Genomic DNA, 23,692 nt, shown 5'->3' with positions numbered 1-23,692 from the left:
AACATACACCATATGCATGATGCACAGGAATTACTTTAAAATGATAAGTCCCACATTTAACCCTTAAATACTGTAATAATTTTTCAGAGGTCTGTGAATTTCAAGTCTATCAGTTTTATAAAAAAAAATCCCCTCACACTTTGTTATTTTGCAATCACCTTGTAAAATTTGTATTGATGCAGTTTATAACCCTTAAAGTTGGGTTAGTTGAAATGATAATTAGACTTTCTGTAGCATTTCTGTTGTTTTTTTTTCTACATCAGATTGACAGTTTTCTGTTTGGTTTTTTGTTATAATGTTTGTTGATATCTCCACTTGTTAACCCTTTGATTTCCTTTTTGTTTCTATCACAGGTGGTTAACAGTTTGCAGGGGGCACTTGAGAATATTTGTGATGTTTATTGTGTTGTGCAGTTCAAAATTTTATTTCATTTTTATGTCACCATGGTCATGATGATATTGTGATATTGTTCTTACATGATATTGTAAATGTTAATTATGCATTTAATCGTCTTATGGGTATAGTTTGTGCTTTTATTCAAGTATTATTCTGGTATTTAGTCTTACCCTTGGATTCCCGTTTTCTTCGACCACAGGAGCTTGACAGTTAGCTGTTGGGTTATTGTTATTATTATTATTTCCAAAACAACATAAAATAGAACTAAATATATTGCGGTTTCTTGGTTTTTTCAGTTGGGTATTATTTACATTAGTTGTCGTCGTCGAACCTGCAAAGAAAAAAAATTATAATTATTAACTAATAATTTAATTTTGGATGTAACGCGTCTTCTGATTGGTTGACAAATTTAGTCATGTGACCGTGACGTCATCAACGTTTTTTCATGGTTTTCTATGGTTTAAAATGGAATTTAGAATTAAATTATAAGAAATGACTGTAATATTTTTTCTGTCTAATCGAAATAACATAAAAAATGTGGTGCACACTGTTTAATAACCCGCTACGCGCGTTATTCAGTGTGCACCACATTTTTTATGTTATTTCTTCATAGACAGAAAAAATATTACAGTCATTCCTTAATTGAAGTACAATACACTGATACAATATTGAGTTCTAATTGAGTTAACCTCTTTAATAAAAAAATTATTATTATTATTATTGAAATGACTGACATATGCTGTAACATTTCATATGTTGTCAGTCTGTGAGTAATGTCTGACACAAGTGGTAGAATTATTAGAAATATAGCATTGAATTGATGAAAATGTAGTTTGGACTATCAAAATGCAGATATATACTATACATGTACCAGTAGACATCAGTTGAAGGTTGTTTCAAAATCAAGAAATATCAAATAATATAATTTATGCTCTTATTTAAATTTGCATGGAAATTGGGAATTTGAAACAGTGAGGTACATGTGCAAGAAACTTCAGTTTACAAAAAACTTACATATAGAAATTAGATCTCTGGACATGAAGCTAGTTTACTGTTGTAAAATGATCCTAAGGTCATTTTATTCACAACTAGCTCCCAATAAGAAAATCAGATCATACCATTAAAATGAAATTGCATTTTTCTGTCAGAATTGTTAAAGAGATGAGAAAAAAACTCAAGGAGACACTAGTTGTAGAAATAAGTGGTTATGTCTCCTCAAACATTGCATAATATACCATATATTACATAACATTAACATTCCTCTATGAGAGTCTCATTAGGAAGGAGAACTATAATAGGACCAATAATATAGAAAAGCAGGCCAAAATAAATTTGAAAAAAAAAGGTCAAAAAGGAACACTTCTCTATTACAAATACTTGCCATAAAGTAACTTGAAGATTTCTCGTAAAAATTTCGACAACCCTGACCAACAACCAACATTTTTTATCACCCTTTTCCTCATATTTCAGTCTTTTGGTGCGACTATAATCGTAATGATTTTTCATTAGTCATATTCTCTATTAATATCTCAACATAATAACGTATTTTCTCGATTTTCTGGTCGACATATGGCTAATATTGTTAAAAGTTCAATAATTTAGTTTTTACAGTACAATATGTTACATGTACATGTAATGCACTTACAGTACTTCAATAAATAATAAATACAAGTGTGCAGAGTTTTATAATGTACAGGGTTTTGTTTTGTTGGCCTACATTTAAATACGATAATATCGTATGATGCAAATTAGAGTGACAACAGATCATATATTAAATGTATTAATGAGTATCTGTTGGTCTTTATTTTTAATACAGTTTGGTCCAAGGCATTTGATCACCAAATTTGCAAAGGACCACCACCATTTTGGTATTTTGTAATAGAAATAGAATGGAGGATAAGCTGCTTTTCTTCAGGGACCACCAGATATAAAATGATTTTGAGAACACTGTTTATAGAGCCGTCTTACATACATGTACAAAACTATACATGAATTAAAATTCTGCTTCTTACATGGTAACATCATGTACATTGTAACCATGAACATGTATAAACTATAAATGTGTGTATCAAAATTATAATGATCGATCAATCAAAATTGTAAAGTTGGATCATTAATTTATTTTCCGAAATGAACAGATTTTTCAATATAATCTTTTGTTAAAGCTTTCCACATGACCAGCAAAGGACTTTTCCTAAAAAATACCAAGATTATCATCTTATAACATGTATAAGTGGAATATAATGAAATAATAAAATTGATTTATACATTAACGGTTTCTGATAAATGCACTTAAAACACAATTTAACCAATTTCTGAGAAATTTACAGTCTGACGTTAAAAATAACAACACTCAACTGTAAAAACATCCTTAATATGAAGCTTCTTTCCATATTCTCAGTAGCCAGCACAATATATAACCTTTTCGAGAAAAACATGGTAGTCTTGAAACTTTACGATCACAGTCGAGTCTGTTATAAACTTAAAAGGTCACATAATACAGGGCTAAAATCTGTCTTGTCTGGTCACCTATACAGGGCTAAAATCTGTCTTGTCTGGTCATCTATACAGGGCTAAAATCTGTCTTGTCTGGTCATCTATACAAGGCTAAAATCTGTCTTGTCTGGTTACCTATACAGGGCTAAAATCTGTCTTGTCAGGTCACCTATACAGGGCTAAAATCTGTCTTGTCTGGTCACCTATACAGGGCTAAAATCTGTCTTGTCAGGTCACCTATACAGGACTAAAATCTGTCTTGTCTGGTCATCTATACAGGACTAAAATCTGTCTTGTCTGGTCATCTACTTCTTGACCTGTTGAAGTAATACCTATGCATTTTGAACTTCAATTCAAAGCATACTTGCCTAATATAGGGTCCATTTTCTCTTATCCTTATTGAGGATGATTCTTATTTTCAAGTTTGACTGTATTTATTTAACATTTGAGACATCCCTAAGATGATCTTTATTTAGAGGTTTGACTGTTTTACATTTGAGACATCCTTATATTTATCTTTATTTACAGGTTTGACTGTATCTAACTTTTGGGACATCCATAGGATGATCTATTTTTATATACAGTTTCGACTGTATTTAATATTTGGGGCAACTCTAGGATGATCTTTATATATAGGTTTGACTGTATTTATCATTTGAGATCTAGACTATGTCCCTAGTATGATCTTTATATACAGGTTTGACTGTATTTATCATTTGAGATCTAGACTATGTCCCTAGTATGATCTTTATATACAGGTTTGACTGTATTTATCATTTGAGATCTAGACTATGTCTTTAGTATGATCTTTATATATAGGTTTGACTGTATTTATCATTTGAGATCTAGACTATGTCTTTAGTATGATCTTTATATACAGGTTTGACTGTATTTATCATTTGAGATCTAGACTATGTCCCTAGTATGATCTTTATATACAGGTTTGACTGTATTTATCATTTGAGATCTAGGCTATGTCCCTAGTATGATCTTTATATACAGGTTTGACTGTATTTATCATTTGAGATCTAGGCTATATCCCTAGTATGATCTTTATATACAGGTTTGACTGTATTTATCATTTGAGATCTAGACTATGTCCCTAGTATGATCTTTATATACAGGTTTGACTGTATTTATCATTTGAGATCTAGACTATGTCCCTAGTATGATCTTTATATACAGGTTTGACTGTATTTATCATTTGAGATCTAGACTATGTCTTTAGTATGATCTTTATATACAGGTTTGACTGTATTTATCATTTGAGATCTAGACTATGTCCCTAGTATCTTTATTCATACGGTTTGACTGTAATTAACGTTTTAGATATCCCTTAGGATGGGATCCTTATCACTTTAAATGAATGGTTAAATAATTTCTGTGACAAACCCTGATAATAATTCAACAACTGAATCCAACAATCCGTAAACATGTAAATATGGAGATTTAATTCACTGGCTACAAAGATATTTAAATTTTTAATGTACAATTAAGAAATATGATAGTACAGAATTAAATTGACAATATCTCTCCACTTCCATCAACGTAAGCGTAGATTTATATCAGGTGTAGAGTTAAACTTTACCTTTTTATCTATCCTTCAGGTAGAAAAAATAAAACAGGTTTACTAATTATTAGGTCTGTCTTAAATCCCTAGGATAAACTGGCTTCAGGATTAATGTTTTAGCCGTTCCTGTCTGTTTGACAAGATATGTGGTGGAAAGAACTTAGTATTTTCTGACACCTTTGAAAATTTTAGAATATTATAACTGATCAATGGGCAGGTTATACTTTTAATTCTATTTCATTTTTTGGCAAAAAAATCATGAGATGCATGCAGTTTTGCTTTATAAAGATATTTACTAAGTTCTTACTAAGATATATTTGACTCAAATCAACACAACCTAAATCTCTAAATATATATATTTAAAACAAATATTAAATCAAAAGCTCTATTTATCATATACCTGTGTAGATGATATCATAATAGATATAGGCAGATAAAAATGTAATTTAATTTTTCTTCTGGTCTGTTTGAGATTTACCCAGAGATAATTCAATCATAGAATATTGTAAAATGGACTCTGCTCAGATTTTGCTGCATGTAAAACATTATTTCTAAATACCTGAAACCCCCTTTTTTTGGGAGATGATCAATGCATTTGATTTGGGACATACAAATGTATGGTTGGAATGTTAACACCCCCCCCCCCCCCTTCTTTAAAAAATTGGCTGAATCCACCCATGGTGTATAAATAAAGAGATGTGGTAATAGTTGATTGCCAATGAGATAACTTATATGCACCAGAGTTAAAATGAGTGAGTATAAGAAGGTCTGTCACTACTACTCATTGGAAGGCATACACAATTATCTGTACCTTTGCATATGCATATGGTACATCACATGTACACTGTGACGGTTTCCTTCTGATATACAGACCATGCAAGGGCTGTATAGCCAGTCAAGGTTGTTTAAAACTTTCATTTGTTGTCTTCTGATATATGCAAAAAAAAATTTCCACCAAGCTTATAGTAACTAATAGTCAATCTCAACTGTGCATAGATTTAGTAAATAAAACTAATTCAAATATCCTATACCCATGATACTTGAGTATGATGGGGGACCATCAGGCTTAATTTAATATATTGTTTGTTTCTCTAATCCCTATCCTGCCAAGCCAGGTGTGGGTAGGTAGGTAGGGAATTAATATTATTTTTCCTAAAAGCTTGAACATTATCGGTCGATCCGGCAAGCCTGAAAATCCAAAATGAATAAAATAATATTTGACTTAGTTTTGACAATAAAATTTTACAAGTAGCACCATTTCTGCAGGGTCTGTCGGGATTGGGGAAACAAACAATATTTTATTTTAAGCCTTTTTAAGTTTAAACTTACACTTATCTGGCTACAACTCTGATACATGTATGTTAAAAAGATAAAATCGCTGTCTATATTTATCTATATTATAAAATAATGAAAACAATTGATGACCTACATGTACCCACTTTAAATTTGTATCTTACTGCAACTTGTGTATATTTCAAGGGTCATAAGTGCACAAATGTTACTTTTGTTATTACAAGTTTAAAGACCTCAATTTTACTCAGGCAAATCACCAAATATCAGAATATAAGGAGATCTATGCGGTATGATTGCCAAAGAGACACTTAATGTTCTATTGGAGTCCAAATGAAATAGATAAAGCAACTATAGGTGAATATACAACCTTGAACAATGAGCAAAAATTAAACCTTACAGACAGCTATAAAAAGTCCAGATATGACATCAATCATGTTTATTATTGTTTACATTGGTGCAAAGTCCAGAACTGACAGACTGATACTTACCAGTACATACATGTACAATGATGTATGTTATCCATAATTATATTGAACTGATTTTTTTTTGGTTTTGATGAACATTGTTTATGAATAAATATTTATCAATTAGATTAACAGTATAAACAACATTCAATGAGTCACATGGCCACAACACTGATATTTAATACATTTGTGACCATAGTCAATTACATCAAATGAATAAATCAATTTAAAAATAAGAAAATTCAAAATCAATGCCTATATAAGGTTTTGTAATTCTCTTCTCTTTATTTCTTGGTAATTAACCACCAACCTCACAGATCACAGATTAAAGAAGCTTTCTGCTTTAAATTCTGATTAGAATACAAAACACTTTATTTTCCATTGGGATTTATTTTTAGATTTAATTGAAACAGACAGGGATGGAGATAAACAGATTGAAAGCAACACAATCTGGTTTTTCCAATTTTAAAGGAGTATTTGACCTTTAACATCAGTTTGTGACCTTTATCATCAGCAACTTTACCAATGGAAGGTAATCATTTGTAGATGTAAATATCATATGATTATTATGATATCACCAAAAAAACTCATCAAACAAATGTCTATAGAGGGTTGGGATCCCACTAACATGTTTAACCCCGCCACATTATTTATGTATGTGCCTGTCCCAAGTCAGGAGCTTGTAATTCAGTGGTTGTCATTTGTTTATGTGTTACATATTTGTTTTTCGTTCATTTTTTTACATAAATAAGGCCGTTAGTTTTCTCGTTTGAATTGTTTTACATTGTCTTCTCTGGGCCTTTTATAGCTGACAATGCGGTATAGGCTTTGCTCATTGTTGAAGGCCGTACGGTGACCTATAGTCTGTGTCATTTTGGTCTTTTGTGGATAGTTGTCTCATTGGCAATCATACCACATCTTCTTTTTTATATCTATAGATAATCAAATGTCAGTGGCAGATCCAGGGAGTGGTTTCAACTCCCAACCCCCTGGATTAACAATTAATGTTTTTTTAATGGGGACATATGGTTGGAATCCTCTCCATTTATTCTGGTTTGGGAACGGCTGAATCTAACCCTGAATGTGATTCAACTTGAAGTTGCCAAATTGCCACCATCAATTTGTGATTTGACATTGGCAATTCTTCAAACCGACTTTATAGTTACTTCTGTACTGTTACACCAATTACACCAAGATGTCGTAAATAAAATTGGATTTATCATGCTTTTCAATAACATATGCCATGTCCTAAACTATTGAAAATTATCATTCACCATAATATCATGGTGTACATTAGACACACCCATTGAAGCTCACGCCCACAAGGTGCATCTTATACTTGTTTTGTGCAAATTGACAGCTTGTTTATGAAATTTAATATGATGTATCTGCAAACATTGACTATGGTATAGGTAAAGTAAATTCCCATAAACATAAAAAAACACTAAATGACCACTTTAACAAATTCATTTCTACACAATGGGATAAACAAATAGAAATATTGGTTCTTAAATTACTATTGATTGGACGATTAATTTCATCCTAAATATAGAAATGATTTAATAAATGAATTGAGTGTTAAGGGAGTTAACGTCTATTCTAATCAACTACAATGTAGTTTTTCTGATCATCAAACCTCATAAATACATCTCTATATATGTATTGAGTGGTTCAATAACTATCCACCAGGGAATTTTCTTTATGCTGCCTTTCTAACCTTAGTGTCAGAAATTCTGATATAAAGCTTAACACTTACTTCAATAAAGTCGCTCAAAAAGAGGGTAAAGGCACACTTTGGTAATGAGGGATTTTATGGGGGTAAGAAAAAAGTGGAGAGGTGGGATATAGCTTTTATATGATTTTAAAAAAAATAAAAAATCTGGAAATAATAAGGGAGAAACAAACAAGAAGTAAGGAAAAGTTTCAATACAAACATGAATTCGGAAATTGAGTACCCTTTGTCACACTTCTCTGATAATCTCCAGCAATTAACATCCCTCCCCCCCCCCCTTTCTGGAACATCAAGGCCTATTTATTTTAAATCAGCAGTCTTCATCTGTGGCCTGACAGTCAAACCATACCAAGCTTTTCTATCAGGCCTGTAAGAATTTCTTCTTGAGGTAAAAAGAATCCATACAGCATATAACATTTATTCAAAATTTTCCAAAAATAAAAAAAAATGTGGTACAAATGTTTGTTGACGAAATGACAATTGTGTTGTATTCATGATCATGGCCCATGCCTGTGTTGCACTTGTGAATTTTGATAAAAAGTATTTTTAGGTACATTATTTCAGTTATCACCAAGTTTATCTAGGTATAAGTGTTTCTTACTAGAAATGAACTTATGTTGTTATATGTTACATGTATCAAGTACATGTATGCATCTTTTTACTGGTCAAATTATCATAGCAAAACAAAATAATCTGGGATTTAGAACCAATCTATCTCTTTCTTTTACTTTTGAAGTTCATATACTTTAGTGTTAAGGTTCATTTATGGTTGCCGTAAGGTTAGGGAATGTTCATGATGTTGGAGACTAGGGTTAGGGCTGGTGTAAGGGTAAGGTGTAAGCTATTGGTATGGGTTACCAAATTGGGATAAGGTTTAAGATTAAGGATAGTTTAATCTGGTTATCTATGGGATGGGACACCTTAAGTATCTTTTAAAACAGCCTAACCTATAATGGTTTACTTTTTAAATTGTTATTTGTATGGAGAGTTGTCTCATTGGCACTCACACCACATCTTCCTATATCTATTGAGTAAATTAGGGTCTTGCCAGTCAAAAAATAAATTTCAGCCGAGGCAGTATATATTTAGGATTCAAATAACAGTGAATAATGTCGCAAGCAGTAAATGTAAGTGTACAAATTGTATCCTCTTACACTTCTCTATATATACATTTGTACTTCATTATGACTTGATGTAATGGGAAGTTTTCCAAAACCTAAAAAAATCAAACCACTTTATAGTCTAGCTGTGTCTCTGCCATCAACATACTAAGAATTCCTTAATAGTAAACATTAAGAATCAGGTAAAAAGTGGTTAGATATCATGAGCCAATATCTTCAGCAGGAATCAAAAGGATAAATATGACAATGTATGAGGACCCTCCGGATTAATTGTGAATGTTTTAACATGTTAAAAGGGCATTAGCTACAAATTTGACAAAAACATAAATATGATTTTGTTTCTGTTTCAAAAATTATAAAAGCAGAATAAAGAAATAATATTTTGCTACTAGATGTCAGTTTGGTTAAAGGAGTAAGTTCGGTAAGGGCCATATTTGGCCCCAATTATAAAGTTCATAGTTACCAGACAATAAATGCTTTAAGTTGCCTTAAAGACATGTGAGAAAGTTAAACAGAACTGTTTTTGTCAAAGTTTAATTCTAACACGTTGATTTTTACATCCCAAAAAGATCTAGATAAGGGATTTTTGTGAAATTTGACAAAATCAACTGGATTTCAACCAAATAAAGGACCAGGAAACATAGAGCGCAGGCGTCGACAAGCTTAATATTCAAATAAGACATGTGAAATGTCTTCACAAACATTATTTTAAAAGATCTTTGTTGTCGACGTATGTGCTCTATGTTTCCTGTCCAATAATCTATGGAAATTTAACCATTTTCATTGATTTTTTCGTGAAAAATCAATATGAGTACAACTTGTGACGTCATAATGAAACGCAGAAAAGTGAAATTTTCAATAAAATGGCTTATATCCTATCTAGTCAATGTATTAGCTATAATTTATCGTGATATTGGAAAACAAATCAGAATTTGAAATTTACGCTAAAAAAGGGGGCCATTTTAGGACCTTATCGAACATACTCCTTTGGTCATGATAAGTTTGGCTTGACCTCATGAGGCATGAGGAAGTATGTATGAGGTCAGTAGAAGTAAATATAGAATACATGAGGGTCGGAATGGAAAGTCCTTCATTCCATTATTCTTTAATTCTTAAAATCTTAAATCATGTTGTTCTATTCTTTATATTTATAAATTGACCTATTAAAGGCATTATTCCCAATTCTTTTCTCTTCACCATTTTTTCATCATCTTAGTATAACGTTTTATTCTTTATTCTGTAACTTAAACCCCCATCCTGCCCCTCATACAATGTACATGCACATGTTGTACATGATGATTCTAGTATTACTATTATTTAAGTACCGGTACAATGATCTATCATTAGCACATGATGACCAGAACAAAATGGCCATTGCTACATTTTTTGCAACAATCGACAGACTGATCTGATAAGTACATGTATGTCAGGACGATGGAATTCGTGCAAGCACATCAACCTTCTTTATAATATATACATGCTATCAGATCAATGAACTACTGTCAGTCTACATCAGGTACAACGGAAATGTGGGAAAGTGTAAAATCAGGACAACATTTCAGACTGGACTACCAAGAGGGACTTGCCATGAGAGAAAGTGTAAAATCATTACAGAATTTCAGACTGGACTACTGAGAAGGACATGATATGATAGAAAGTGTAAAATCATGACAGAATTTCAGACCTGACATCAAGAAGAACTTGACATGAAAATGTAAAATCATGAAAACACATTAAACTGGACTACTGAGAAGGACTTGACATATATATGTGAAATCATAACAACTCCCCAGACTAAAGTTCGAGAGGGATTTGACATTCAAATGAAAAATCATGACATTTCAGACTAGAATACTATGAATATCAAGAAAAGAAAACTGTGCATGCTGTGATGGTGATTCATTCAAGTTTTACTTTGGCTTTAAGATTTCTCCAACTACTTGATTTTTTTTTTTTATTATTATTGTTGGTTGCTTTACATCCAGTCACAAATGTTTCATGTATGTTTAGGATGATAAAGCATGACTTGTACACGTCCTAATCTTGTTAACTGACCTAATTTATCTCATTAGAATTGTATGCATGTATTTATTCACCTTGTCACTATACTAAGTCTGATGTTACAATACAGTTGATATTTCTGCTAGTCAGGTTAATAATTTGTTAATCAATTTTCACACTTTCTACATGTACGGTACATTTATATAAAGTCCTCTGCAAATCAACAGATTCCAATCTTAATTTCAGTCCACATTTTATACTATGCCCACATGCACTAGGTAACATATATTTATTTCTTTGCATAAAAACATCTGACAACTATTGCGCAATCATTGTTTGTCAACAAAGTAACCATCTATCATGCACAACACATCAGCTGATTGTTTCTTGTTGATAATATTTGGCAAGATACCACATCTTCTTCTTGTTCTAACGAGCTGGTAATATGATTGGACCAGCATGTCTCTAATAAATACTACCCTGTTACTGTCGCTTCTTATTAATTAAATACAAGGAAAGGTTACACTTTTCATGTAGAAATTTTCTGTTTTCGTTTCTTGTACATGTTGTAGCAATTGTATCTTGTAACACAAAGAATTCTAATTCCTTTTCCGTGTGTTAAAATATAACAAATTGTTGCAGGCAGGGTTCCAGAAATAAGTTCACTGATTGATGTTTTTAAAGTTCAATACCAAGGACTAAATACTCAGACCTTTCAAACCTTAAAAATAACAACACGCTACTGGGTCCTACCTACTAGCATGACTAGAATACAGTTTTTACCCATAATGCAGAAAGACAATCTTAACTTTACAAGCCTATCATTAGGAAATATATGAAGGTTTTAATACATGTACATGTAGATTATACAAATATAGATACATTGTAATTCTGTAACTGTTGATCTTTTTTTAACGAAAAAATAGTTGCAAGACTATAATAGTTTGTTAATAATAATATCAAATCATTAGATAGAGTCTTTAACATAAGAACGACAAAACTTGTGACTGTACAAACTGGCATTCACCCCATTATGTATGTATGTCACATGTATGTATACTTAGAGATTCCACCAGTGTAGACGCACCCCTTGATTGACTGCAAGGGTACAACGGATCCATGTACACTCCCTAAGGATTCATGGAGATGTGTCCTTTACAATATTAACCCACCACCAGAACAATCCCCAACCAACACCACCCAAGGAAGCGTGTAGGACACAAGGAAGTCTGTTATTATGGTGGAGGAAGCCAAAGTACTTGCAGAGAACCACAGAGCTTCTCAGCGGAAACAGACAACCTGAACAGATTTCAGAAGATTGATCTCCAGGTCAAGCTGGGAACAACTTTGATCTACCGAGGCCCCTGAAGTTTCCAAACTAGTTTAAACTCCTGTCTAGATATCAGAGATGTGTGTGGGAGGGTGAAAATCACCCTACTGATGTACTGAAAATTTGATGTCTTGAGTAAGAATAAAACTCAGGACTTGCAGCACTGTAGCCCTCAGTCTTAACCACTAGACCACGAACTCACACAAAAATGATTTGTATGACCAATACAAATCAGTGTATGTCAGATGTTTGTGAACATTTTCAAGAAATTAAATAGACAGAAAACATATAACTTTACTTTGAATCCGTCTGTACAATAGGTAATGAGATTTAAAATTGTTAAAGATTTTAGAGTAATCTCCCCTTACAGGTATATTTACCTTATTATCTCCCCTTGTTGATTTAACTAATGTAAACAAACCAATCAATGTAAACAGAGATCATTCATTAATGTCAACATAAACTGGCTGAGAAATCAATTAATCTTTCCAAAAACACCTTTCATATCAAAACTTTAAGCTGTATTACATATTTTATTTGTACATGAAAAATACATATTCTATTTGTACATGTACATATTATGTGCAGACTGAATAAAATTTACTTACGAACTTGTGATTTTACATGCATGTAGTAAGAGTACCCTTCTTGAGACCAACAAAACATATTATTGTTCATAGATTTGCATAAAATGTAAGGCAAGTTGATTGTGATGTTTATAAAAAAAAAATTCAGTCATGTGTGTAAGTGTTACACTTAACTAAAACGTAAATCCCAATTTTGAAAATTTCCAGCCACTAAACACTTTACTTCTATCATATGTATATATGTTTAGTGAGTACATGAACAAGTATTTTATAATTAAACAAAATAATTACTAAGTGGCACTTTTGGTTAGTTGAATAATATTCAATATTAAAACTGGTGTACACATTGTAAAGTGAGTTGTATATACAGACAAGTCATCAAGTGGATTAGAAATTATTTGTGTTGGATCTATTGTGTTGATCTCTTGATGTCAGGTTTATCTATATAACATTATACTGGACTAGAAATTATTCATAAATTTGATCTATTGTCAGATTGTGTCCAGTAATATTTTTATTTCAGTTTTCTCCATGTCAAATTTATACTGGACTAGAAATCATTCAGGTTATTGCGCTGACAGACCCCGTTGTGTCAGTTTTCTCCATCATGTTCATATTATATGTATACTGGACTAGAATTTACCATTTTTTATAATAGGAATAAAATTAATGGCACCACACAGTACAAGGATATAAATGAGCCTTGATGCCAAAAGAATCCTAAGTAGAACCTAAGGAGCCTGGAGATCAGGGCAAAGATTTAGGATGAAGTTAACTGAGCCTAGATGATCCCAGAACACGAGAGTTGGATCTAGAGCTTATATTAATTAGAAACTGAAGACAAATTTCGTTAAATTTTCAATACAGCCTTGTTTTAAGTTTTAGTGAATCAAGGGGTCAAAAGCTCAGAAATCTGTAATTCCCAAAAATTAAATACTACAGAAATACAAGTCAATTAAGATGTTTTATAGAAAGCAAAAAAAAAAAACACAAAGAACCTGCATTCTTTTCTTCTTTTGAAACATTCAAATCAATTACTTTTTCTTCTATTTCTTGAATAAATATTTTTTTAAATTCAGCTCCTTCTGATTTCTGTCCTACTTAAATACGAAAGAAATGCAAAATGCTTGTTCAGTTATATGGTTAATTGAATGCAATCAGCAAAAATAAGAATTGTTTAATAAAACAAGATTGAAAGTACAAATGTACAAACTATGTTGCTGATGAGTTTTGTAATTTTTGTTTCTGACATTTTGATTGATTGCTCAATCAGATTGCATGCTAAATTGCCATTTATATCTCAATTGTAAAAGTACATTGTAGCAAAAAATACCTACTGATCATTGTAGATTAGGATAAGTTTATTTACACTAGATGGTTAATAAGAGTAAATGGAGGGAAAATATAGTAGACTAATCTCTATATTTTTATGGTTTTAAACTAAAAACATTGGATGTGTTTAAATTTTCAAGTAAGTCCTGTTTCTTGTATCTTATGAATATATATGGACCAAAATCGCAAGTTGATATACAATCTTATAGTGGAGATAAAGAAAGAAAGAGAGAAAAGAAGTTGGATATTGACAGTGTTAAATTTGAAAAAAAATAATTTTATTGATAGTGTCTAAAAACTACAATAAATTATGCCATCATATGGTGCTAAGGCAGGTTAACTTGAAAAAATCTTGACTCAGGCAAAAAACATAGCTCCCTAGACCCTAGGCTACCCCTTGCAATTAAATGGCTGCTCCTTAAAACAGTTCTTCATTGGACGTGTTTATTCAAATGCTAACCAAAAGCAATAAATCTGTTCAGTTATCATTCCAGTATTTTCAAATAGCACCATATTAGATTTGATATTGCACTGGTTCCCTTCACTTACATATATAGCACCAAATTTAATTTATAGGGCATGGACATGGTGCTACATAGATGTAGGGACACGACTGGCTGTTTCAAGTTCAGTGTAACATTGGTTTGTCCCAATGTCTTTCTTAAAAAAAAATAAACTTTTTTTACTGCAAAAACATGAACATGATGAAGTTAGAAGAAAAAACACACACACAAAACTGTCAATATTTGTAAGCAGTTAAAGGTTTATATATTTGGGTACAGATGGGGGAAGGGGTTTGTTCATTTTAGTATTCTATATTTCTTGGGCATTTTTCTCTACTTGATATTGCGATCATGGCTATTGTCCAGTTCTGATAATACAAGTTATCGGTCGTCCAACTGTCTATATCAATCTGCTCAGCTCTTAATAAAACTCCATATCACGGCTTTGTGACGTCAAATACGTTGACCTGGCCTTAATAACTTTGACCCGGACATATCAGCGACGTCATAATGTTTGAACTGACGTTGATAAGTTTGACCCGAACTTATCAAGTCAACTTCCGGTTGCTGTTGAAACTAAGACAATACTTCCAAAAGACGCAAATACAGCCCGATAAATCGATTATCAGCTTATCGGCATATTAATATTGTAAAATATCAGCTGCTCGACATAATATGAAGGCTTTTTGATCTCGTTCGCTGCGCTTACTCGACAAAAAGCTTCATATTATGTCTCGCAGCTGATATTTTACGATATCAACATGCAGACAACCTGATAATCGGTACTTAAATGTCATAAAATAGGACAAAGAGAAGGGGTGGGGATTTAATTACATTGACTACTGGTAACATATGACAGTCCTGCAAGGTTGGTACTCAAGACTAATTCATGCACCATTGTCAAATTATTAAACTTAATTACATTAATTATTGTACCTTCTACAAGTCAAGCTGACCTAAAATTTTATTTAGTTTTAATTTTGTTCACCTTATGAAATGGGTGTTATTCTGAATTTGGATCCTTGAAAATCATGTTTCTCATGTCCTCTTACTTAAATATATTTTGTATTTCGTATATATATACATCATTGTCAACTGTGATACTGGATGTATCACTGATCTACCATTGTCCCTTTGTTCATGTTGTTATTATGTCTTCAAAGAGGGTATGATATTCTGATGTCAAGTTATGAGACAGTGACATGACTTGTTGTGAAGGACACATATTTGACGAAAGAAAGAGCATGGAATTCATATAGATTTTTTTAAGGTCTATAACCACATTTAGGATAGGACACTAATTTGACTCTTGCACACATGTGCATAAATGTTTTTATAACTTCTCTAACTAAACTGCTTCTTTCTGATAACAATAATCTAAAGACCCCCTACTCATCAGTTTCTTTAAGCTTTATTGTATTGCATATGTTATTGTTTATTATGATATTGTTTGTATGCTACTATATATTCTCATAGCAGGGGTGGATCAAGCCATTTCCAAAAGGGATGTTCTAACTATATATATAATGTCCCCATTCAAATGCATGGATTGTCCAAAAAAGGGGGGTTCCAACCCCTGGAACCCTCCCTTTGTATCCGCCACTGCATGGGGCCCCAATTTGGTGAATAAAACTATTCTATTCTATATACAGCTACTCTATACATTTCTATATCTATATAAAAATCCCAAAACATGGTACGATTGCAAATGTGACAACTCTCCACAAAAGACCAAATGACATAGAAGTTAACCATAGGTGCCCAAACCGCCTTCTGCAATGAGCAAAACCAATATCACATTGTCAGCAAAATAGGCAGCCTTGCAACTTTTGTAAAGATTGTCTTGTTATAAAGGTATTTATTATATCATAATATTATAATATATTGTTGTTTATTAATATGATGAATCCAATATTTTAATCAATTAACAAAAAAAAAAAAATTGAATGAAATCTTATTTGGGCATACATGTAACTTGGACATAACCTGATTATCTCCCCTTAACAAAGTTTAGGAATTTTTAAACATGTAGAAATGCACACTACTAGTACAGCAATTTTATCATTTGTTGCATAAATTGTACAATGCCCACAAATCTATTTGTTTGAATTCTATAAAAGATAAGTGATCAGGGCCCTATGTTACAGGAATGGGATAGAAATGTCAACATTTTTTAGTTGGTAAACAGAGAGATGTTACCACCGGAAGTGACATTAATTAACAACCTCCTGTTGTATTTTCACATAAAACTATCAAAAAAGATGTATTAGTTTGTAGTACAAGATGTGTAATTGATTTTTAATAATTGGGATAACAATACTGCTTGTAAAATATAGCCCTAAGGAGCTCGTTGAAACGAGGCGATAAAGTTTTTTGAATTTTTTGGCAGGCCAATGTTTACACGACCTTCAACTTTTAAATTAACAATCTGGGTCATGTGCTTCATGTTTAGTAGTCAAATCAGTAACTTATTAAATATAAATTTCTAAAAACTTTAAAGGTCTGACGTAACGCGTTCATATAACTTGAATTTTACATTTAAAGTATTGGACTATTTTGTTCCGCGTAAGAACAGGTACTCTCATCCTAAATCGCCATGTTGTGGCCACCTCGACGTAAACACTCACCTTTTTCCGATGGAGGAAACGTGTTAAGAAGTTCCTCATCTCGTCCGACTTGAGTAATTATGGACGATGTGTCCATCTAGGAGCTCGGGAAGTTCTTTAAGCGACGACGTTTTTAATGTTTATGTGTTAACTTTGCAAATAAAGTTGTAAACTGTCCACCATGGAAGAACACAACAGGCATCATGGCTTCTTTTCTGCATATTATGAATATGTATGAGATAGATATAAGAAATAGGTCAACTGAAAACTTAATGTTGATTTAGGTTACTCAACTTAGCAATACATTCACATTGTCACATTCCGATGTTTGTTGCCTTTGATTTTACCTTTTTACATTTAATTGAGATTAATTGGGGTAATATATAAATTTAAATAGTTTGCAAACATATAAACATATGTAGAACTGCAATTTGGCGGGATTGTTTTAATTGATAAAAGTACACGAACCGGGCCTTAGTCAGTTAGTGTGGACACAGTATTGTGTGGGACACTTTCTTTTATAATATTTTTGAATTGTATTACGACGTGATGAACTTCTGCCGTTTTATGTATCAGGGAGGCACTTGTAACCGTAAATTAAATGTCATTTTTTTGTCATTTTTTATATCAAAAATGGCACTAGATCAGTGTCATTTGTAAACAATTAAAAATGTATTTATAACTTGTTAATTGAATGATATTGTCATGTCAAATGTGACTTATGACCTTTGGCGCCCATTTACAAAAATACAAGTATTCTTAAGTTCTGTCGCCAGCTGTCGCACTGCAGGTGTTAACGTTACAATCACATTAAGGATCACTAAGCTAAAGTACACCGAGGAGTTAGATTGGTACTAACTTAAGAAAAAGTATAATTTTTCACCCCCTCGACTGTTTAGTTACAATAGTTGTAAAAGAAAAACAATTGTCTGACAGCAATATTTTAAGCGGCCTATATATACCAGATCGTATAAGTTAGAAAGGTTATAATACCCAGGGAGGGGGACTTCCTATATTTATAGTGGTAGGAGTGTGCCGCAAAACAGGGTCCCTCTTTCATGTGCTGTTGGGTCTTTTTTAAACGAAGTATTTTTATACGGCCTAGAACAGACTAATTCCTGGTGCATATTTTCTGAGTGTGTCTATAACAGGGTATGCATTTCAATATTTCTGTATATAGAACAGAGTAGATTTTTCAATGTTTTCTGGTTAGAACAGGGTATGATTTGGCAAGTGCTTTCGGCACAGTAATACTCAAAAAGATTCAGTACCACCTCCCCACCCCCCGGATAATACCACAGATCATTTATTTCGATTTTTCTTTATTCTTTATTTGGGTGGGGGGTAGGGGGAGGTATACCAAATTCCAATTTGAATTTCTATTCAAATGTTTCTTTTAATTTTCTTACGGTGATACACCTGGCCGTCGGTCTGTCGTTAAGATTATCTAGGATGGTTGCTAAATAATTGACAGAATATAAAAAACGGCTTTTACGATCTTTAACAGCATATGGTTATTTTTTAACAAAATTAAAACAATTTCCATTGTACAAATTAGCCTGACAATGTCTAATAAGGCTGCATGTCGGTCTTACGACTCGTAGATAAATAGGGTTCCGAACACATCATCAACGATGATGGTGCAGGTGCTACTGTGTCTGGCAGAAGCTCCCAGTATCTCACAGAGCTTGGAGAAAGGAATTTGGTGTATACTAGTATTGTGTTGCTCTGGTTTATCGTTATTTACGGCACCCCTTGTTCCGCTGTCCCCGTGCAAGTGTGCAGTATATCTTCATTAGATGTCTCTAGATTAAATTTGAGATGGTTTAGAAATCAGGTTTTGTACGCTAAGGAAGTGTTGTTGTACTAGTTGTAGACGAAATGAGTCACTCTGCGCTGTCTTTCGGCAAGATGGTTTGATTGGGCGTCCACCTTTAGGTAGCGTAATCCGGATTGATGGTCAGAAGACCAGTTTCAAGTTTTTGAAATATTTTCTCCATTCGTTTTCCAGGCGGACATGTACGTCCTTCTGCTTACGTCCTATGCATGCTATTCCGCATGTCATTCAAGTCTATTCATACACTAAAAGGCTAAAATCATCATCCATGCATTAAGTGTTTATTAATCATTTTTGTTTTTAGTATCCTACCATAACTTTTGTCTGACTAAATTATTTAAAGTTACTAGTAGGTAAGGGGACGTCCATTTGATATTCTTGGGGGGGGGGGGGGGAGGAGAATTTTGAAAATAAATACCTCAGCCCCTTGATCATTGTTGATAATCACAAAAATAAATGGTTTGTTCTGTGGTAGTTTGAAAATAAATTACCTGACTTGCAATGTATTGAAAAAAAAAAATAACTCAGCAGGTCTAATCGAAAGTATGAGATGGCACCAGATTCTTCATAAATTCATCTTTTTCCCTCCAAAAAAATCGGGAAACCCTTCCCAATTTTTTTAATAATAAAAGTATAAATATTATTTAAATATACTTGAAATGTCTAAAAATTGGTTTCATTTAACTTGAGGTATATTGTTTCAGGAAACCTTACCTGACTTTTATTTTAACAGGGCCGTAACTACATTAAGGCAAATGCCTCATGTAGGAAATTGCAAAACCAAACGCTTGCCAGTCTCCATATCAAATTGTGATCACGGCGAGTGCGCTTTAAGAAGCAAGTTCTGTTTTTCCTCAGACGTAGCCCTGAATTTTTTTGGATCAATGTTTCTTATTTAGTTGTCTTTTGTTAATTGATCCCCCTTCTGTATTCTGTGAGTGTTACATTCATTTTGTAATCTAGTAATTTTGTTATGAACTTGATCATGCACGTGTTTAACAGCCACACTATGTGAATTCCATTTTTGCTTTATCATGCAAATTGGTCTTTTGGTGTTAACCCTAGAAACTTGAATTTATACATTTTGCTTTGAATCCAAAATATGGTCAAAAAATCATTAAAACAAAACTTGCATTTTCAGATTAAGAAAGGGTCTTCGGAACACCCAGAAAGCATGATTTTGCATCATTTGTTCTATAGCTTCTTGGGCCTTTAGTGGCTCAATAACCCTTTAAAAAACTATGTTTGCCGATACTTTTAAAACAGTCTAGCTACAACGAAACTTTAATACTATGAATGTATGCAATACATGTAGATATGCAGTTGAGAATATAAAAGATTAATTTCTGCCCAGGATGATGATTAATTCTGATTAATGGTACTTAATGACTTGACTATACATTTATTATTTATAATATACACAAATCATTTCAAAATTATATGTTTTTCGATTATCATAAATATAGTTGTGAAAATGAATAATCAGTCCCTTGTTTTAATGAAAATGAAAAATCTTGCTTCAATAGTGCAGAAAATGAATCATCTGTCCTCTTAGTTTACAAAAATGAATAACCGATCAAAAACAAATCCTCCTGCCTCCCCCCCTTTCCCCCAGACTTTCAAATGGTCGTCCCCTAACTATCTTGATCGCATTTATCCTTTGAAACTAGAATTTACACAAGGTGTTTAACAACATTGACTACCCACGAGGCTCTCTCACGGTCGGTTCAAAACACAGGCACTCGTCTCAGATTCCCTCCCCCTATATACCTTTGTGTTATATTAAGGTATATAGGATTTTTTTTTCTGAGACAAGTGCCTGTGGTTCAAAACGAAATAATTTAATACAACTATAGAGACATATATATCTATAATACATGACAGTTAAATTAAAAATCTGTTGTTTTTTTTTTTTTTTTTTTTTTTTTTTTTTTTTTTTTGTTTTGTTTTTTTGTTTTTATCTTTTTGTAATCACAGGGCCATGGCCACTCGGGCATTACACGTTTGGACACGCTCATCCATACTTTCATACACCTTTTCTCTGACTATATGATAAGGTACAGCACAAAAAAAATCATACATGCCATGCCATAAATGATAAAGCGAGATAACTCTATATTTATAATTGACACGGGATAGTTTCAGCAAATATAAATTGACACATTACGTCATTAGAGATAAACAAATTTTGTCTACGTGTATAACTACGGGACGCCGAATGGGACGCTTGTGGTTTTGTACAATATTCAATTCTGTCATAACAAAATCATTTTTGTCTTACAAAACTATGTGATACAGACTTGTTTTATGAGAACTTCAATTTTGTGATGACAAAAGTCAATGTTGTCAAAAAGGTATGCAAATATAAACTTATTTGCATACAAAATTGACTTTTGTTACCTGATATGGAAATTAAAACACAAAAGTCAATTGTGTGAGACAAGATTCAATTTTGTGAGACAAAATTGACTTTAGTGAGACAAAATTGACTTTTGTGAGACAAAATTCAATTTTGTCAATGTTGTCAATTTTGTCTCACAAAAGTCAATTTTTGTGAGACAAAATTCAATTTTGTCAATTTTGTCTCACAAAAGTCAATTTTAAATATAGAGTTATTTCGTTTTTTCGAATACAAAATCACAAGAGTCCCATTCGGCGCCCCGTAATAACTACGTGTTGGGACTGGTTGGTTGTTGTGGTTTTTTTTTATGGGGAAATTGTTTATTGATATCTGTGATGGTACATATAAGTTCATCTGCTTTGGTTACATTGTAGATTGAGGATATTGGCGTTAAAATGTAAATCATCCACTTGGTTCAAATGACAAAACTTTCAAAAGTCGTTCACACACGGGTTAGGGAGCTACCATTTGATTTTTATGGGGGGGGGGGGGGGGGGCTAGGATGAAAAATTTTATCCTGCATTTTTTTTTTAGCTGTATTCTCTGTCCTGCCTTTTTATTTTTCACTCTGTTCGGTCCTGCCTTTTTTTTTTTTAGTTTATCCTGACTTTTTTTTACCTAAATTGTCGTCCTGACTTTTTTTTTGCAAGCGTCTCATCCTGCCTTTTTTTTTACTCAAAACTCCTGTCCTGCCTATTTTTTTCAAATTTCATTCTAGCCCCCCCATAAAAATCAAATGGTAGCTCCCTTATGTATCTAATTTTCTTTGCTCTAAAATGTGACACCTTGAATGTGACAGTGAGCAGGAATAATAGCGATTTTTATACATTTTGTCTATTTTGCCGGTCTTATTAAATTCAGATTTTCCCAGTGTATTGATAACGAATATAGAAAGAAATGTAGAGACATGCACACTTTTTAGGTGCAGTTATTAGTCTTGCACAAGAATCATGCTTCACAGACACGAACTTGACACTTTTTGGGTAGAGTTTTTTTATAATAATTTGAATGAAAGACTAAACTACGTTGTCAAAAAATCTTTAAAGTAAATGAACGCCGGAATATTCGGTTACAGTGAGCCAAGGCTCCATGTTGAAGGCCGTAATTTGACCCATTATGATTCACTTTGTACACATTGTAACTTGGATGGAGAATTATCGTATTGGCAGTCATACCTCATCTTCTTATAACTAGTAAACAAGTCAGAATTCGAATTTATATGTTCAAACTCTTTTAGGTCATATTTGTTAAATTGGTAACAACAAACAAAAGAACTACTAGTATGTAAATTGGACCTGCTTTGATACTATAACTGCCCTTGAATTTTTACTGGATAACACTTTTGTTCGTTATGGAGATTCCGTATATCGTCAAGTAATTGGTATTCCAATGGAGATTAACTGTGCACCACTTGCAAGCCTGTTTCTGTATTGTTATGAATTACAATAGTTGACTTAAATCAGCAAATACACATCGAAACAACATCTGATACAAAAATTATATAACAATTTTTGATGTTTGGATGATATTTTGGCTCTTAAAAATGACGACTTTAGTATGTACACTAAAGAGATTTATCCTATCGAACTAACTTTCAAGAAATCTAAAAGCTAATACTAACAGTGAACTAGGATGCTGATTAACTACTGTAAATAGATCAGAGAGACATACTAATTGCATGATACTGATTAAACTACCATAAATAGATAGATCTAGGTGACATACTTTTTGTATGACAATGTTCCACTTCTGTAAATGGATCAGCGTGACATACTTTTTGTATGACAATGTTCCACTTCTGTAAATGGATCAGATTGACATACTTTTTGTATGACAATGTTCCACTTCTGTACATGGATCAGAGTGACATACTTTTTGTATGACACTGTTCCACTTCTGTACATGGATTAGAATAACAAACTTTTTGTATGACGCTGTTCCACTTATGTAAATGGATCAGAGTGACATACTTTTTGTATGACGCTGTTCCACTTCTGTACATGGATCAGAGTGACATACTTTT

At 32.6% G+C, this 23,692-nt stretch overlaps 1 protein-coding gene across 1 annotated transcript in view; it reads right to left on the bottom strand.

Annotated features, from left to right (window-relative positions):
• LOC143058009 (carboxy-terminal domain RNA polymerase II polypeptide A small phosphatase 1-like) overlaps positions 1-17,639 on the bottom strand; it is a 39,990-nt gene extending 22,351 nt beyond the window's left edge. The window contains exons 1-2 of the mRNA XM_076231472.1: positions 17,453-17,639; positions 567-727 (exon numbers count right to left, since the gene is read on the bottom strand). Of these exons, the coding sequence (XP_076087587.1) occupies positions 567-727; positions 17,453-17,528 (237 nt within the window). The 5' untranslated portion in view covers positions 17,529-17,639. The remainder of the gene's footprint in view (positions 1-566; positions 728-17,452) is intronic.
• Positions 17,640-23,692: the final 6,053 nt, after the last annotated feature.

This window comes from Mytilus galloprovincialis, chromosome 14 (assembly GCF_965363235.1).
Source record: "Mytilus galloprovincialis chromosome 14, xbMytGall1.hap1.1, whole genome shotgun sequence".
Lineage (NCBI taxonomy): Eukaryota > Metazoa > Mollusca > Bivalvia > Mytilida > Mytilidae > Mytilus > Mytilus galloprovincialis.
This window is presented reverse-complemented; position numbering and strand designations above follow the sequence as displayed.